The sequence below is a fragment of the Vicia villosa genome, unplaced genomic scaffold (genome assembly GCF_029867415.1).
Source record: "Vicia villosa cultivar HV-30 ecotype Madison, WI unplaced genomic scaffold, Vvil1.0 ctg.000349F_1_1, whole genome shotgun sequence".
Classification (NCBI taxonomy): Eukaryota; Viridiplantae; Streptophyta; class Magnoliopsida; order Fabales; family Fabaceae; genus Vicia; species Vicia villosa.
In genome coordinates, this window is record NW_026705156.1 from 785,172 (window position 1) to 805,430 (window position 20,259).

Sequence of the window (20,259 nt, forward strand, 5' to 3'; positions counted from 1 at the left end):
CGATCTTATCTATCGCATATACAGTCAGTGAGCTGGCCAGGCTCAACGAATGAATACTATGATAGTAGAAATCGGGCGAGTAACACACACATGTGAGGGAGAAGAGAATTGCTATTGATGTCTCATGGCAGGGACAAGAATCGACCTGCTCTGATACCAACTGTAACACCCCATACATATATAGGGGTGGCAAAACGGGCCGGGGCCTGCCGGGCCGCCCGCGCACCCGCCAAAAATTGGCGGGTTGGGTTGGGATTTTACGCTCGCCGCTCGCCAAAGCCCGCCCCGCCAAAACCCGCCGCCCGCCATACCCGCCCCGCCAAAGCCCGCCGCTCGCCAAAACCCGCTCCTCCTCCAAAACTCACTCTTTTTTTAGTTAATTTTAGTAATTGCAATTCTTGATGGTTTATTTTATGCATTCATTTATAAATATATGTAATATTTTTTAGAGTAAATTTGTTAAAAAATTACTTCTATAAAAAATTGTTTTAAAAAATAAGTGAAAAGTTTAATTAAAAGGTAAAAAAAACATATTAATCTATTAAAAATATATAAATAAAAATAGGCGGGTAAGCCCGCCGCCCGCCAACCCGCCATCTTGGCGGGGCGGGCATGATTTTGATGCCCATTTTACTTGGCGGGCATGCCCGCCCCGCTTGTTGTTTGGCGGGCATAAGGCGGGGCGGGCGGCGGGCGGGGCGGGCGGCCCGTTTTGCCACCCCTATACATATATGTCTAGAATAATATGTAGTGATGTTATAAATGGTACAAGAAACATACATAAGCGGTAAAGACAAGGAATTAAAATTCGTATACAATTCAAATGTCCAACTGAAAACGTATATGATTGGCTTGTCTTCAACAATGCACAGCGGAAAGGTAATGTCTAACGAGGTCTTCCTGCCAATTGCTTATCCATAGGCTTCAAGCAATCCATCCAGCAATCCATCTACCTCTAACCTGTTCCTGAAAAAAAATTAAGAGGAATGGGGTGAGATTACTAAATCTCAGTGAGTTCCCCTATCTTACGGGTTCACTCGGTTCTACAAGGTACATGCAAGCAAACAGATTCACCGAGAATCCGGGTTTTTCCTCACGGCTAGGTACAAGTACAAACAAGGGTAATATCATCGTTGGTAGTCCCATAACTAGCCGACGAGATAGCAAACAAACAGGTACACAGCCAACAACAAGCAGATATGCAGACTCGTACCCATGTACGAGGAATCCAGGAGTAAGTTTACTTGCCTGCTACATAGACTACGCATCCACACCCTCGATGAGTTACCTCTCATGCCTAATTGTCGAGAGACTTGTACATGCACATCGCAAGTGAATCGGATAAGTCCTACATGGTTTATCCGTGACGAGTTACAGCTGTGACTTGCCTACATGGCTTCACGGCCCCGTCAATCACCATACGCCAATGTGATCGCAACAATGTACAAAACGCCATCACGACTACATGAGCTCACCGGGCGAAAGCCTAGTAATATTGTCTATATGACATCACTAGAGGTGAGTTTACTGAGAAGTGCATCCTATATGGTACCACTACCTCACCATACCAAGCACGCAGATGTGTACCTGCTAGAGGAACGCCATAAAAGACCCTCTCAGCGCATCGCAATGGTAGCTCAGGTGCGTACGACATACCCAGATCACACAGCAAGGTATCCCAGATCACACAGCAAGGCACGAACTAAAGATCACACAGCAATAGTCGTGGTCTTAAGCGATTTACCCTCTATTAGCAAGGCCTACTCCGATTCAAGCATATACACACATCACCGAGATCACACCGCACGGTATAAGCCATCACACAGGAAATCACATCCGAATGTTCAACCGGAACAAACGGGAAACAATGCATAATTATACGTAACGTTACATGTGATTCATACATCATCAAACATGTATACCAATGTCATAACCATAGTGTAATCATGCATTCAATCATCATAGAAACACATAATCAATCAATTAATATCATGATAATTCTCATTTCAGAACATGAGGCTTTCGGTTCCCGATACGGAACGAAACAACACTCAACAGGGAAAGGTATAAATTCTGCATCAGGCCAGTTCGCTACGCGAACCTCCAGCGAAGCCCCGATTCGCTACAGCGAGCAATAGCGAGCTCCAGCGAATAAATCAAATCAATTCCCAGACTTATTCGCTACTCGGTTGCTGCAGCGAACCACTCGCTACAGTGAGCCAAAGTTCGCTAAGCGAAAGTTCTTAACAAAGGAAAAACCAGAACTTCCCATAACACATTTAAACTCCTAAAAATACGCCAAGGATTCAAAGTTCAGTTTAGGGTAACATTATGCAGCTTAATAGTCAAGTTAACATCTTGGTCCAAGTCTAACACAAGGATAACATCTTATCGCCATAAACTCGTGGCTAATTGTGCTTATTCTAATCCCAAGCAACACGTAATCATGTACCATAATTTATGTCTGCATAAAAAGCATATTATCTGAGCATTATCACGTAGAGAACTGAAAGACCTTTCCAACGCTTCTGACGGCGCTCCGTTTCGAGTTGTAGAACTCAAGTCATGGCCGTTTTATTGAAAATAGAATTATGCAGTCTGCAGGCATTCGCTGCAGCGAACACAGAGTTCGCTGTAGCGAACCTGACAGTGCAGAACACGAATTTTGGGTTCTAACAGCCATTCTTTGCATCTCAATCCACCCCAAATCAAACCCTAACATACAATGTCGACCCAAGGCTTATATTAATCATCCAAAGCATAAGGAAGCATCATAAGAACACATTTATATGAATTGATCAAGCATGCAACAAGTTATCCCAATCTAAACCCTTGACATGTAAGATTCCCAAAATCCTACCCACATTCCTAACTATGGAACTCACCTTATCCCATGAAGGTTCTGAGTTGTAGAGGTTGAAAGGATGATAATGATGCTCTCAAGGTTCTCCTTTGATTAAAATTCTACCTCCAATGTTGTCAAACCCGCATGCATGTCTTTCCCAAAAAATCAGCATCAGACCCTCTACTTCAAACGCGTTTTTCTCCATGATAAAGAACATGCAAGAGGCGATCCATATATGCAAATTGTAGAGAAATTCGTAAGCTTTCCAACGGGACCAGAATCATCTCAATCGGAGTTGCGAGTGAAGAGTTATTACCTGTTTAGTGAAGGCTGTTCATAGTGTGCGAAAATGCAATTGATGAAGATGAACATGAGTCTTCCTCTCCTCTCCCATGCTTCTAAGTTTCTCATCTTCTTTCCTACTTCTGATCCCTTCAGCCAAACAAACCCTTATATCTCTCTCTTGGACCAACATGCCCTTTATCTAACCCATATTTACCATTATGCCACATGGTTCATTATTCTACTAATATCACATAATCATGCTTAGAACAATATAGGATATTACATTTCTATACATTCAATTATTATTTTTTTATGGGTACCAGACATATATATTCAATATTATTTTTCACGGGTGCCATACATTTTTCCATACATTCAATTATTATTTTTTTACAGGTACCAGACATTTTTCTATACATTCAATTATTATTTTTTCACGGGTACCAGATATTTTTCTATACATTCAATTATTATTTTTTCACAGATTCCAGACATTTTTCTATACATTCAATTAATATTTTTTCACGGGTACTAGATATTTTTCTATATATTCAATTAATATTTTTTCACGGGTACCAGACATTTTTCTATAAATTCAATTAATATTTTTTCACGGGTACCAGATATTTTTCTATACATTCAATCAATAGTTTTTCACGGGTACCAGACATTTTTCTATTAAAAAATATCTGAAACAAATGCGCGTCCCGTACCAGAACCCGTGCAGACGCACGGGTTTGTTACTAGTTTTATTATAAAGGACTAATTTGACTCAGGTAATATTTGTGAGGGATTAAAATGGGTCTTCACTCTATATATTATTATAATTTGTCACAAGTTAAGAGTATAGAATAAAGTAATAAAAATATTTGGTTGGAGTGTTGAATGAGTGTGAAATTATAATGATGTTGTATGTTGGTTGTATGTGTGTGTCATTGTGTTGTTTTTGTGTGAATAACGGTGAGTATGAATTTTTTTGTGTTGTCTCTAATAGTTGGCAAGACCAAGTTGTAGGCTTATGGCCAGTGTTGAATTGTAATAGGCTTATTGCCAATGTCGAAACGTTGATACGTTGTTGTTGCTATGCCTATTTAATGGCAAGACTAAGTTGTAGGCTTATGGCCAATTGTTGATTCGTTGTTGTGTTGTTGTTGAAGTAGTGTTGTTGTTGTTGTTGAAGTTGTATTTTGTGATTGTCGCATTTCATCGAGTCACATACATACATATTTGCGATGGTCTGGATTGGCAAACACGTTGACCTGGATTGGCATAAAGTTGAAGTTGAAGGCTTATGCCTTGTTGATGCCTCTATTAATTGGCAATTATTAAGTTGGGAGTTTTGCTCTGTTATTAAGTTGGGAGTTTTGCTCCGTTATTAAGTTGGGAGTTATGCTCCATTGGTATCACATGCATGTGCATTGTAACGAGTCGCATTCCACGTCGTATATTTGAGTTGTTGTGTTGATAAATTATTGGTTATATTTTGTTGATATTTATGTTGTGGTTGATGTTGCTTGCCAAGTTGTGAAGCAGTGATTTTTGTATAATCAGATTCTAATATATTACTTATCATACGTTTTATTATATGGTTTGATATCTCACCCTTCTGTTTGAATGTTACCCCTATGTTGGTAACACGCAGGTAATCAAGAATGAAGGCTGCTTACCTTCATTAGTTCGAGTCGGTGTCGTCGCTCTGATACGTAACACTCGGGGATGAACGCGTGTTTGTTTATTGTTGTTTTTTTATTATGTTGCTGAATTTATAAGTTGTTTTCATTAAAGACTTGATGTCTTGAAGTGGTTTTGAGTTGTACATGAGATTATATCAATTTAAATTGAATTTTGTGAATCCTCTGCGTAGTAATGAAATTGTTTTGAATTTTAAAGAATAAAACAGGTGTTGTTTATGTGTTATGTATCTGAATTATAAATGATTGAATGTCGTGACTTTTATGTTGAAAGTGTAACATCCCATGTTTTGTTGGAAATTTTATAACTCTGATTTTTGTAATATTCGTCGGGTAGAAATGGGGTGTTACACTGAATCCTCAACCCTCATGAACCATAGCCCAAACGACCTCAAACCACCCTAATGCAAACACCAACACCCTCTCTCAAACTTCTCTGAACTCATTACAGGCGCCAATTTGAGGCAACAAAGCCTCCAAGAAAAATCGAAACAAAACTCACTCACAAAATAAAACCTAGTTCAGAAAATCTTTAAAAAAAACAAATGAAATTGAAGCTGGTACCTCAGTCAAAAGCCAAATCAAATAAATAACCGACCTACATTTATATTCGGACACGCAACTGTTCGGAATAATGCAAACAAAACAAAAATGGATAGTGATATTTCAAAACCAAGAAAACAGAGGAATCAAACAACAACATTCACTACTACAAAAAGGCATATAACAACGGATGGAAAAGATATGTAATCACGCAGTCCAGGCATTGTTACGTAGAGTGTTTTTGTAAATGTATTACTTACAATCACGGTCTTGTGACCGTTGTAGTATACTGGTAAGTACGGACGATATCATAACTGTTAGGAAACTCAAATGTGGTTATAAACCTAAAGATCTCATGTTTTATTCTCCGCGGCAACATTTTGGAACATAAATTACAATTCATCACGGTTACATTAGATAACCGTTATGGAAAGTATCCATAGTTTATTATATACTACGTAGATTTTTTTTCACACACCTCATTAAAGAAATAAAACCATTCAAATTGATGAAGAAGTATATAATCTGAAAATTAAACTATTCTTAAAAACCAACTTAAACAAACTATTGTTTTCCGAATTGCATGTCTCTCGTCATTCATTTCCTGCTCTTTAACACATAGTATATGGTTCAATGGTATGATTCCTTCATTGCATCGATTCCTTCGATTCTAGTTTAATTTGAATAACATTAATTTATTAGTTAGGTCTACTTCATCATCGTCTCTTATCATCGTGATTGTTATGATGACTTATCATCATAACAATGATAAGTGACGACAATGAGGTAGACCTAGCCAATAATTATATTGTATTCAAATTAAACTATAAGATATCGATGTATTGAAGGAATCATGTCATTGAATCACATTATTAATGCTAAAGAACGTGAAATGAATGAAGAGACACATGCAATCTAAAAAACATTAATTGAGATAAATTGATTTAAAAAAATGGTTTTAGACTATAAGTTTCTTCGTCAATTTTAATGAATGCATTTTCAGTGAAAGGTTAATGAAACAAACAATCTACATAGCATATAATAAACTATATTTCATCTACTGTCAACCTATATAAGAATTTAAATAAAAAAACATTGGTGCTGTAAACTCGGTTTTTTGCGAACTGACTCCTTGCTCTTTTTTTTTTCTTTTTATTTTTTTATATTTTTGCAAGAGTCGCCACCGACTTTTATTTTATCCAACATTTAGGAAAGGCATAAAAGAACAGGAAAGACCTTTTGACAGATTTTGGGTTCGGGGGGTTGGTTATACAAAGGGAAGGTTTTAAGCACCCTTTGTATCCATGGTTATCCATGGGCTCTTAATTGCTTAGCTCACTTTTTAAAATGCTTTATTGATTTGAAAATAGAAGAAGTGAAGATGGACAATATGTCACATAGGTCTCTGAAGAGTTTCACCGGGAATAATGCCCTTCAAATACCAGATGAAAGTTTTGAAAATAGATGAGAAGTTTTGAAAATACGTTGTTTGAAAATGAAAGTTTTTGAGCAAGCAATTAGGAATTATCTACTCTCAATTTATAAGATCTTTCCTATGCATTTAATACTTTTCTTAAATGATGGTATGATTAAAAAAAGTAATAAGAGGGAAAACCATAGAGGTGCAAGTGTGCAAAGTGATTTTTTTTAGTTTTATCTTGATTATTAATATTTTAGCTCAAAGGTAAAAATATGGTCCAAGTGGACAAAAGGAAGATGACGGAAACATAAACAATGCGTCCAAATGGACAAAGAAAAAATAGCGGAAGCATAAATAATATATCCAAATGGACAAAGAAAAAATAGCGGAAACATAAATAATATGTCCAAATGGACAAAGAGAAAATAGCAGAAATATAAATAATATGTCCAAATGGACAAAGAAAAAATAGCAGAAATATAAATAATATGTCCAAATGGACAAAGAAAAAAGTAGCAGAAATATAAATAATATGTCCAAATGGACAAAGAAAAAAATAGCAGAAATATAAATAATATGTCCAAATGGACAAAGAAAAAATAGCAGAAATATAAATAATATGTCCAAATGGACAAAGAAAAAATAGCAGAAATATAAATAATATGTCCAAATGGACAAAGAAAAAATAGCAGAAATATAAATAATATGTCCAAATGGACAAAGAAAAAATAGCAGAAATATAAATAATATGTCCAAGTGGACAAAGAAAAAATAGCAGAAATATAAATAATATGTCCAAATGGACAAAGAAAAAATAACAGAAATATAAATAATATGTCCAAGTGGACAAAGAAAAAATAACAGAAACATAAATAATAAATAATAAAATAAAGCATAAAGCAAGAAATATAAAGAACAATATAATAAAATGCGGAAATTAAAGTCAATTGTTAGTATGTTAGCACGTGAATCATCTTGAAGCTAGTCAAGTATATTCACGATGTTAGTAAAGATCGATGGTGAGTGAATGATGATCTCGGATTTAAAGTTAATGAAAATTTATCAGAAGCTTGATAGAATCATAGCGACTACACGATAAATTTCCAAAAGTCTTAAATCAACTGCATACAATCTCTGCCATATTTGATCTTTTATTCCAATTCGGGACAAAGAAAAAAAAAAGAAATAATATCAAATAATATACAAAAATAAATATAAAACAAATTAAACTTAATATTTTTTTTTTGTGATTTTTTTGGAATTGATTTTAAGTTAATTAATAAACTAATTAAACAAATAATTAAACTTAACAAAAAATATTCTTTTTATGTCAAAAAATAGATTATAAAAATATAAACCTAAATCGAAAGGAAATTTTTTTTTTTTGGTTTTTTAGGTATTTTTAATTAATTATGCAAAGAAAATAAATTGATTAAAAGATATTGAAGAAAATTAAATAAAAGGATCTTGTATGGTGAGTTTATGATGGATCATGGTGAGCTTGATCAATGGCAAAGAAGTATTTCAATATTTAACATCATCAAGTAAAAAAGGAAACAAGGATGAATACTTAGATAAATCAAAGTATATTTGGAAAATAAAAGAAACTATTGAATTAAAATGAAATATAAATGATGCATATTTTATAGAGTTTCAAAGTGAGGAAACTTACCTTCAAATGATGTTTGGTTTGAGTGGAGGTTTCTTAGTTTTGTAATTCCAAATTCTTACTCCCTTTGAAACTTGAAACTTGGAAGAAAGAAAAGAAAAGAGAAAACAAAGACTTGACAATGTTTTTTTTTGGTGTCCTCCTCCCTTTCATTATGAACATATGGTTGCCTATTTATAGGAAAAACTTGTATGCAATGATATAAGGATAATAACACAAATAAAAATTAAAATATAACATTTAAAGATAATATCAAAATAAAAATAGTAAAATCAAGTTATAAGATAATATCAAAATAAAACTTAAATACTAATTTTGGTTTAAGACAATACCAAAAATGAAATTAAAAATATAAAATATTATAAAAAAAGAAAAACGAAATAATAATAATAACATAACTAATAAAATAAATTTAAACAAAAATATGGTTAATTAAAATAATATTAACTAAAATAAAAATTGAGAATGAAGATTTGTAGAAAAATATAAGATAAGATGGTTAGATAAACTATTAAAATGATGGTGGAAAAAAAATATGGTTAGTTAGAATATTCTATTATAACAAAAAAAAATGATGATAGTATTTGGGATAATTATTGATAAATATGTGATGATGAACTTTGAAGATAAAATGGAATATTAGCATTTAATGCCTTAAGTTAAAAAGACTAACCATGGTTTAAAATCTCAAGTGTTTTATTATTCTTTCCAACTTATGATCATTGCATATCTTGAATGGAATCTTGGCCTTTAGAGATGAATTGGATCATTGCTTGTATCATATGAGCATCTTGGATAATATCTTTGAATTATCTCACTTTAATTAAATTTTAAATGAATAAAATTTAATTAAAATGAAATAAAAATGTCATGAATCATGGATATATTGTGAATATCTTTAAACATATGAGAATCAAGATTAAATCACAAAAGAATTGGCCTTTTTGAAAAAAAATCAAATTTTGGTCATTACTTGTTTCATGCAATTTTCCAAAAAAGGTCAACTTCATCAAGGCATATCTCCCTCAATTTTGATCCTATGAAAGTGTTCTTTTACTTTTTAGAAAGCCCAAGATGTCCTCTACAAGCCACTTTGGAAGCGTTTTTGCATTTGGAGAAGTTATTTCGATGATATGGGCTTTGACAAAAAAACTGCTTTTTGTTGACTTTGAAAATGACCTGTAATGTTTTGGCTTATATCTCTTAGGCGGAAGCATTTCTTGACCTTGGTTCCAACATCAAAGTTGTAGAGAATTGAATTTCCTTGAGAATTAGCTTTGGTTGGAATTTTTCTGATAAATTATGAGAGAGTTATGGTCGGTCAAAGTTCAGTTGACTTTTAGGTAAAAAAACTCTAATTTTGCAATTTTGAGTTTTGTTGATTTCTGAACTTTTCTTGATGAATTATGATCAACCATTGATCACATGATGAATCTTTTGACAAAATATGGATGTTGACAAAAAATTGCATTTTTGACTGTGTGTTGACTTTTTGGTCAAACTGGTCGTCTGTTGACTGTTCGAGCTATTGACTGTGCGTCCGGGTATTAACGTAACAGTTAAAGTGAAAACTTAACAGTTAAAGTTAATTTTTTTCTTTTTGTTTTTTTTGTTGTGTTAATGGTGAAAATTTTATTTACCTGAGCTGTTAGAAAAACACAAACATAATAAATAAATAAAATATACTGTACGCATACGAAATTACCGATAATAACCTTGAAAAAATATTTAATGCACAGAAAAATAAATATTTAACACACATAATATTATCTTGATAATTAAACTACCGTACAACAGATAGTACAACATTTAATACTAACAGTACAAATATTACATAATATAATGAACAGTACGACAAACAAACGGTACATTAATTGAGAATAAAAGATACGACAAACTTTAAAAATGACGATTAATAATCCATGCTATGAACAACAGAAAATAGATGATCGGAAGTGTAACCATTGCAGGTCCGCATTTTTCAGGACTATGCAGACAGAAGAAGGACATGATCACTGTAAAAATAGTGATGACTATAAGAAAAAGTGTATCCATCCACTTTGCCATTTTTGCCGGGGAAGAAGAGGAAATAATTATGAGATAGAAGTTTGAGAAATTTGGGAGATGAGTGAAATTTGATGTGAGAATTTATGGAAAAAATGAGGAGTATTTATAGAGTGAAAAGAGAGAGATAGAGACGTTGGAAATGGAGTATTACCGTTTGAATACTAGTAGGATTTGAAAAAAAAGTATGGTAGGTTTTTGAAAAGAAAAGGGGTATAGAATAAAGCTAGGATTTGATTTGAAAGAAAAAGAAAGGAAGATATTTGAAAAGAAAGAAAGAGATTTTGAAAAAATAATATAGTATAAAAATAAAAATTAGTGGGAAATAAAACCAATAATAATTTAATTGTTACCAGTATAATCTGAAACCCGGACTCCGCACCTGCAAATTTTAATTCTGTACCAACTGCGTCAGCATTATTTATCTGAAAATAAATCTCAAATAAACAGTGTATGAAGTGATAAACAGCATTTTGCGTTTATGTAAGAATAAATTTAACAGCGAACCAAAATACTGTATAAAAAAAATTCTAAAAATTGAGTATTTATAAAATCAGGATATTTATGAAATAAAAATCCAAGATTGTATAAAACTCCAAATTTTTAGACAAAAGTCTGTCGACTTCTCTTTTTAAAAAAAAACGCAGGCAAATTTTGGGGTATAACAATAATGATCATAACACTTAGAAAATGATGGGATCTCAGAGGTCAAAAATTGGGGTGCAACAGATGCCCCTATTTAAGTTTCTTCTATCCGGAGATGTGAAGATTGGAAATCTTCGTTTCGACGTGATTGAAGAGACTTAAATATATATAAAAACACAATTTTTGAACCTGAGATGCAATGTAATGCTTATGATTATGAATGCATATGATTTCCACGAGATGGAAACAGGACACCACAGGGGAGAAGTAAACAGACTCCGTTGGGGAAAAGGTATAAGTCATCCAGGAATAGAATCGGACTTCACAAAAGAAAGAAACAGTCGACAGAAGCTTTCAGGAATAAAACGTGAAAGGAACTCTGGACAGGAAATCAATAGAGACGTTCAGAAAGAAAAATCTCTGGAACCCATATCAGAAATAATTCAAGAGTAAAACATGAATGAATTTGGAAAAGAGCATAAATTAACAGAGGCATTCAAGAGTAAAACATGATTGAACATCATCACAGGCAATCAAGACTAAAACATGATTGAATAGTATCAAAAGCAATCAAGAGTAAACCATGATTGGATAACATCATAGGCAATCAAGACTAAAACATGATTGAATAGTATCAAAAGCAATCAAGAGTAAACCATGATTGGATAACATCATAGGCAATCAAGACTAAAACATGATTGAACATCAAAAGAAATCAAGAGTAAACCATGATTGGATAACATCAAAGGCCATCAAGAGTAAAACATGATTGAGACACCAACCGAGAGTAAAGCACGATCAAACAACATCAAGAGTAAAACATGATTGAATATAAATAAAGCCCAATCAAGAGTAAAGCGTGATTGAATAATATTAAAGCTCAATGCCAAGTAAGTTGGACTTTGATCTCAAGGTAAGATGTTGATAATAACAAGACTTGGAAAAATATAAATGAGCATGAGTTTGTTTCTATGCATGATGTTGAATTTTTTTTCTATGCATGATGTCAAATTTTTCTATGCATGATGAATGCTCAATGCAATGTAGTTATTTATGACAACTGAGAATGACTCTTTTGTGAGGCAAGATTGGAGCTTTGATTCCTCAACACGGAAATTCTACCAACTCTGCTTCGGAAGATGCTTGAATAAACTTCTTGTCACACTGATAACTGTATTAAACAAATGATCCTTTGAGAAGAACTGATAAACTATGCTTGAGGATTGCTGAAGAAGATTTCCCCTGATTGAATAATTGTTGCAAGTTAACTGATCATGGCTTCAGTTGAACTATGTTGGGGATGAACTGATCACGGATTCAACTCTTGAAATGAATGTTGGGAAGACTTGCCATAGTATACATCTTGAAGAGGGTATTCTGATCAACAAATCTTGATTAAACATATGAACAACAGGATCTTGAAGTAACGTGCCCCTGATAGGATCACTGATCAAGTTTCTCGACTGTTTGAACTTCCTAGAAGATGAGTGCTTACTTGCAAATAAAATGTTCATTCAAGAATGGTAATTTTAATGCAATGCTCAAAACATATTTTTGAAATTAAAGTCACTTTGTAAAGAAAATGGAATCACTGTTCAAAACATAAAGGTTAAAACAATCAACGTGAAAGATAAAACAAAGATATGGTATCAACATAAATGATTGGTAAATCTCTTGGGAGTCAGCTTACGCAACCTTGTTGTAGTATGCTTTCAAAATAAACCTCGCCTCAATTATGGCTTTTGAAGGTTGTAACGTGGTCAGGTTCATGGTTTAAAAAAACAAAAGGTAAAAGGCTCAAAAATTTTGTAACCCACCCCATCTTCGTGATGATCTTCAGTCCTAAACTCAGTTAATTCAAAATATGCATTCAGGTTCCAGGAGACTTTTAGAATTTTACCTGTTGTAATGATGATAGTTCACAAGCCAAAAAAACTTAGAGATGGCAGTCACTTCTTCCTTTTGATAGTCACAACATTTTGTGGTTCAAGAATTTATTGACTTCTCTCTATTTTCTTTCTTTTGATATCCCTAACTTTTGCCTGAACTGTTGATTTTGAACTTACAGTCAGCGGGATGCCTTAATTTTGCCTAAGCCATTTTTTTGATTTTGACTTAGCAGGCTTTTCTTTGATTTTCTATTTTTTTTACTTTTTTTTTTCTGAAAGATAGTGACTACTTTGCTTAATGATTATAATGAACCATTATCAGCTTTTGATTGGCATCTCCAGCACTTCTTTGATGTATGCGGAGGAAAGCTTGTGATTGAAACACTTGTTGAAAGGCGTATTGAATGATTCTCTTAAAATAGAATGCACAACCAAATTAACTGGGAACTACCCTGCCCCGGGTTAAAATATGGGTTATTTCGTATAGAAAGAAACACCAACTTCTAGGCTCAAAGGGGTTGACGAGGGATTAACTTCCTTATTTCTCCAGTGTTTGGGAATTGAAACAATGCCTGTACATCGTCAGCAAAGTTTTATTTGAAAGCATACAGTTCAACAACTTGGGTATTTCGTTGTCATCATCCTCCCTCCAATCTTTGCATAAAACACAAGTTTGATAGAGAAAGCAAAATAGAATTTTTTTTTTTTTGTAAAAGAAACATAAACATAGACATAGTAGATGAAAATGAATTCAAACATACGATGCTCATTTCATTAAAATCACCATTCATAAACAAACAAAGTCTAAAAGTAAACAGCACAATTAAGGAAATGCAAACAGTAAAGAAACAAGGCCTAGTGACTAATCAGCAACAAGGATGAGCTATCCCGTCTGAAACACTTGGCTTTAGGAAGATAATTGCCTTTGACTTGTCTTCAGCCACTCTGGTTTGGCAAAGGATTAGTGACAACATTGGGACCAACATTCTTAAAAGATAGCATCTTTGATCTAACCAACTCTTGAACTCTGGCCTTCAAAGGGAAACATCTTTCTAAATCATGGCCCGCCGCCCCTTGATGGAAAGGACAATGAAGATCAGATCTGAAACCATCAGGGAGAGGGTTTCGAAGAGGAGGCATAGTTCTTGTTGTGATCAACCCTTTATGAACCAATGCAGGATACAATTCAGTATAAGTCATATGGATGGGGTCAAAGTCAACCCTATTACGAATATGATTTTGGTTAGCAACCTCAGGTTGAGGAGCTTGAACTCGCACAGGAGCAACAGCAGCCACATAAGGTTGATCACCATTATGAGGTCTATGACGAGATCTTCTGTCTTCCGACACAGCATTCGTCTCATTTTTCTTCTGGAAGTTTCCAAAATGCTTCCTCGCCCCACTAGAGGATTCAACAACATGAGTAACTTTCCCATTCTTGATTCCTTGTTCAAGTCTCTGACCAATGGTTACCAAGTCTGTGAAGTTGGAAGATACACTACCGATCATCTTCTCCCAGAAGAAAGGTGAGAGAGTATCCATAAACATGCCTGTTAGTTCCTTTTCAACTAAAGGTGACTCTACTTGAGAAGCAAGCTCTCTCCAGCGTTGAGCGTATTCCTTGAAAGACTCTTTCTCTTTCTGGGACATGCTTTGTAGTTGTCGGCGATCAGGTGCCATGTCCAAATTATACTTATATTGCTTAATGAAAGCATCAGTTAGGTCTTGGAAACATTGAATACGACTCCTCTCGAGTCCCATATACCATTTTAGCGAAACTCCGCTCAAACTATCTTGAAAACAATGGATGAGCAGTTTGTCATTTTGAGTATAAGCAGCCATTTTGCGATAGTACATGATCAAATGATTTTTTGGATAGGTGTTTCCTTTGTATTTCTCAAATTCAGGAGTCTTGAATTTTGCAGGCATGACGACATCAGAAACCAAACACATATTCTTAGCAGCGACCCCAAAGTAATTATTGCCTTCCATGGCTCTCAATCGCTTTTCCAAAGTCTGATATTATTCTTTGACACCTTCAATATCTCCAGCATCCCCTTGGCTTCCATTCTGGGAATTGGCAGCTTGGTATTCAAATAAAGGATTCTCATAAGCATGTTGAGCAACAGTATGCACAATGGGCTGAGATTTAGTCATGATAGGAGCACGAATAACTGGGTTTGAAGTTTGACCTATCACAGGTCGTGATGATTGACCAATACCAGGAGTCTTCTCATAGGGAGGAGTAAAATCAAGTGGCAAACCAAACTCGGGCCATGTTGAAGGTGGTTGTTGAGTGGGTTGAGGGTCAACATCAGCACTTGGGACTTCAACAATGACAGTCTTCTGAGGCGGTTCCCCTCTAGCAATCAAAACTTGCAGCATTTCAGTGAGCTTAGTCATACTTGACTTCAAGTCCTCTATTTCCATTCTGACCTCTACGTTATGTTGCTCTTGATACTCCATTCTTAATCTGACGTTGGCTCTAGTTCCGTACTTGTGTGGAGGAATCAGCTTGACGGTAGACAGACAACTCTGAGGATAGAGACAGACAAGGATAAGTTTCATGGGTAACCTGGATGTATGTATGCAAAAGATGCAATTGTTGTTTATATTTTTTTTTGAGTTTCAAAAAACTTAAGATATTACTTTGCAAACATTCAAGCATTGGATTAAAGCATTGATCAAGTTATCATCAAAATCAATCATCCATTTTGGTGGATTAGAGTTTTCACCCCATCAACACCCAAGATCCATTGAGTTTGATGAAACTTACGATGTTTACAAAGAAAGACCTCTGAGTTCATTGGAAATCAAAGGAAAAGATTTTTATGAATGTATGAATGCATGAATGCCACATATACAGAAATTGTAACACAAACATGGTGCACATAAGGTAGGTTCCAAAGTTCAACGTCACGAGCATGAGGTCAAAGAACCAAACATGGGATAGTACTAAGGGTTAATCACCTGCACAACATGTTCTACTGATACGTCAGAGTCCACATTCTTCTTTCGGATATTACCGGCTTGCACAACTGAACTTGTGAGCTAGCAATATTCTCAAGAAAAACTCGTCTGAGTGTGGCTCTCCGCATGACAACTAATCCAAGTCTTCACCTGAATAGTTTCTGCGCCACAACCTAATAAGGCCAGGATGGGTTGGGGTTCTACGGCCAACTCAGCTTCTACAGTTTAATGAAAGCAATAATGTCTTCGCTACGAAACATGCTAAACATATATTACCAACAAGGAACCTCCACTGAGCGGAAGGATTCTCACGTACGCCTGTACATGACTATACCCTCCACCTAATTCTTATGTGTACTTAATCCGGGTTAGGATTTGTCCATAATGTATCTCAAGTGACGGAACCACACGTATATCCAGAATAGGAAAAAAAAAACAAAATAAACAAGTATAAGCAAATATTAAAGTGATCAAAAACTCTAAGGTAACCCCTCTTTTAAAAAGATTTTTCAAATCCCCAGCAGAGTCGCCAGTTCTGTAAACTCGGTTTTTTGCGAACTGACTCCTTGCTCTTTTTTCTTTTTATTTTTTTATATTTTTGCAAGAGTCGCCACCGACTTTTATTTTATCCAACATTTAGGAAAGGCATAAAAGAACAGGAAAGACCTTTTGACAGATTTTGGGTTCGGGGGGTTGGTTATACAAAGGGAAGGTTTTAAGCACCCTTTGTATCCATGGTTATCCATGGGCTCTTAATTGCTTAGCTCACTTTTTAAAATGCTTTATTGATTTGAAAATAGAAGAAGTGAAGATGGACAATATGTCACATAGGTCTCTGAAGAGTTTCACTGGGAATAATGCCCTTCAAATACCAGATGAAAGTTTTGAAAATAGATGAGAAGTTTTGAAAATACGTTGTTTGAAAATGAAAGTTTTTGAGCAAGCAATTAGGAATTATCTACTCTCAATTTATAAGATCTTACCTATGCATTTAATACTTTTCTTAAATGATGGTATGATTAAAAAAAGTAATAAGAGGGAAAACCATAGAGGTGCAAGTGTGCAAAGTGATTTTTTTTAGTTTTATCTTGATTATTAATATTTTAGCTCAAAGGTAAAAATATGGTCCAAGTGGACAAAAGAAAGATGACGGAAACATAAACAATGCGTTCAAATGGACAAAGAAAAAATAGCGGAAGCATAAATAATATATCCAAATGGACAAAGAAAAAATAGCGAAAACATAAATAATATGTCCAAATGGACAAAGAGAAAATAGCAGAAATATAAATAACATGTCCAAATGGACAAAGAAAAAATAGCAGAAATATAAATAATATGTCCAAATGGACAAAGAAAAAATAGCAGAAATATAAATAATATGTCCAAATGGACAAAGAAAAAATAGCAGAAATATAAATAATATGTCCAAATGGACAAAGAAAAAATAGCAGAAATATAAATAATATGTCCAAGTGGACAAAGAAAAAATAGCAGAAATATAAATAATATGTCCAAATGGACAAAAAAAAAAACAGAAATATAAATAATATGTCCAAGTGGACAAAGAAAAAATAACAGAACATAAATAATAAATAATAAAATAAAGCATAAAGCAAGAAATATAAAGAACAATATAATAAAATGCGGAAATTAAAGTCAATTGTTAGTATGTTAGCACGTGAATCATCTTGAAGCTAGTCAAGTATATTCACGATGTTAGTAAAGATCGATGGTGAGTGAATGATGATCTCGGATTTAAAGTTAATGAAAATTTATCAGAAGCTTGATAGAATCATAGTGACTACACGATAAATTTCCAAAAGTCTTAAATCAACTGCATACAATCTCTGCCATATTTGATCTTTTATTCCAATTCGGGACAAAGAAAAAAAAAAAGAAATAATATCAAATAATATACAAAAATAAATATAAAACAAATTAAACTTAATATTTTTTTTTTTGTGATTTTTTTGGAATTGATTTTAAGTTAATTAACAAACTAATTAAACAAATAATTATACAAATAATTAAACTTAACAAAAAATATTCTTTTTATGTCAAAAATTAGATTATAAAAATATAAACCTAAATCTAAAGGAAAAATATTTTTTTGGTTTTTTAGGTATTTTTAATTAATTATGCAAAGAAAATAAATTGATTAAAAGATATTGAAGAAAAATAAATAAAAGGATCTTGTATGGTGAGTTTATGATGGATCATGGTGAGCTTGATCAATGGCAAAGAAGTATTTCAATATTTAATATCATCAAGTAAAAAAGGAAACAAGGATGAATACTTAGATAAATCAAAGTATATTTGGAAAATAAAAGAAACTATTGAATTAAAATGAAATATAAATGATGCATATTTTATAGAGTTTCAAAGTGAGGAAACTTACCTTCAAATGATGCTTGGTTTGAGTGGAGGTTTCTTAGTTTTGTAATTCCAAATTCTTACTCCCTTTGAAACTTGAAACTTGGAAGAGAGAAAAGAAAAGAGAAAACAAAGACTTGACAATGTTTTTTTTTGGTGTCCTCCTCCCTTTCATTATGAACATATGGTTGCCTATTTATAGGAAAAACTTGTATGCAATGATATAAGGATAATAACACAAATAAAAATTAAAATATAACATTTAAAGATAATATCAAAATAAAAATAGTAAAATCAAGTTATAAGATAATATCAAAATAAAACTTAAATACTAATTTTGGTTTAAGACAATAACAAAAATGAAATTAAAAATATAAAATATTATAAAAAAAGAAAAACGAAATAATAATAATAACATAACTAATAAAATAAATTTAAACAAAAATATGGTTAATTAAAATAATATTAACTAAAATAAAAATTGAGAATGAAGATTTGTAGAAAAATATAAGATAAGATGGTTAGATAAACTATTAAAATGATGGTGGAAAAAAAATATGGTTAGTTAGAATATTCTATTATAACAAAAAAAAATGATGATAGTATTTGGGATAATTATTGATAAATATGTGATGATGAACTTTGAAGATAAAATGGAATATTAGCATTTAATGCCTTAAGTTAAAAAGACTAACCATGGTTTAAAATCTCAAGTGTTTTATTATTCTTTCCAACTTATGATCATTGCATATCTTGAATGGAATCTTGGCCTTTAGAGATGAATTGGATCATTGCTTGTATCATATGAGCATCTTGGATAATATCTTTGAATTATCTCACTTTAATTAAATTTTAAATGAATAAAATTTAATTAAAATGAAATAAAAATGTCATGAATCATGGATATATTGTGAATATCTTTAAACATATGAGAATCAAGATTAAATCACAAAAGAATTGGCCTTTTTGAAAAAAAAATCAAATTTTGGTCATTACTTGTTTCATGCAATTTTCCAAAAAAGGTCAACTTCATCAAGGCATATCTCCCTCAATTTTGATCCTATGAAAGTGTTCTTTTACTTTTTAGAAAGCCCAAGATGTCCTCTACAAGCCACTTTGGAAGCGTTTTTGCATTTGGAGAAGTTATTTCGATGATATGGGCTTTGACAAAAAACTGCTTTTTGTTGACTTTGAAAATGACCTGTAATGTTTTGGCTTATATCTCTTAGGCGGAAGCATTTCTTGACCTTGGTTCCAACATCAAAGTTGTAAAGAATTGAATTTCCTTGAGAATGAGCTTTCGTTGGAATTTTTCTGATAAATTATGAGAGAGTTATGGTCGGTCAAAGTTCAGTTGACTTTTAGGTAAAAAAACTCTAATTTTGCAATTTTGAGTTTTGTTGATTTCTGAACTTTTCTTGATGAATTATGATCAACCATTGATCACATGATGAATCTTTTGACAAAATATGGATGTTGACAAAAAATTGCATTTTTGACTGTGTGTTGACTTTTTGGTCAAACTGGTCGTCTGTTGACTGTTCGAGCTATTGACTGTGCGTCCGAGTATTAACGTAACAGTTAAAGTGAAAACTTAACAGTTAAAGTTAATTTTTTTTCTTTTTGTTTTTTTTGTTGTGTTAATGGTGAAAATTTTATTTACCTGAGCTGTTAGAAAAACACAAACATAATAAATAAATAAAATATACTGTACGCATACGAAATTACCGATAATAACCTTGAAAAAATATTTAATGCACAGAAAAATAAATATTTAACACACATAATATTATCTTGATAATTAAACTACCGTACAACAGATAGTACAACATTTAATACTAACAGTACAAATATTACATAAT

The 20,259-nt window shown here is 33.1% G+C and overlaps 1 protein-coding gene across 1 annotated transcript in view; it reads right to left on the reverse strand.

The window, feature by feature from the left end:
* The window catches only part of LOC131627087 (uncharacterized), a 33,522-nt gene extending 14,967 nt beyond the window's left edge, over positions 1-18,555 (reverse strand). The window contains exons 1-2 of the mRNA XM_058897913.1: positions 18,423-18,555; positions 14,235-15,586 (exon numbers count right to left, since the gene is read on the reverse strand). Coding sequence (XP_058753896.1) covers positions 14,235-15,043 — 809 coding nt within the window. The 5' untranslated portion in view covers positions 15,044-15,586; positions 18,423-18,555. The remainder of the gene's footprint in view (positions 1-14,234; positions 15,587-18,422) is intronic.
* Positions 18,556-20,259: the final 1,704 nt, after the last annotated feature.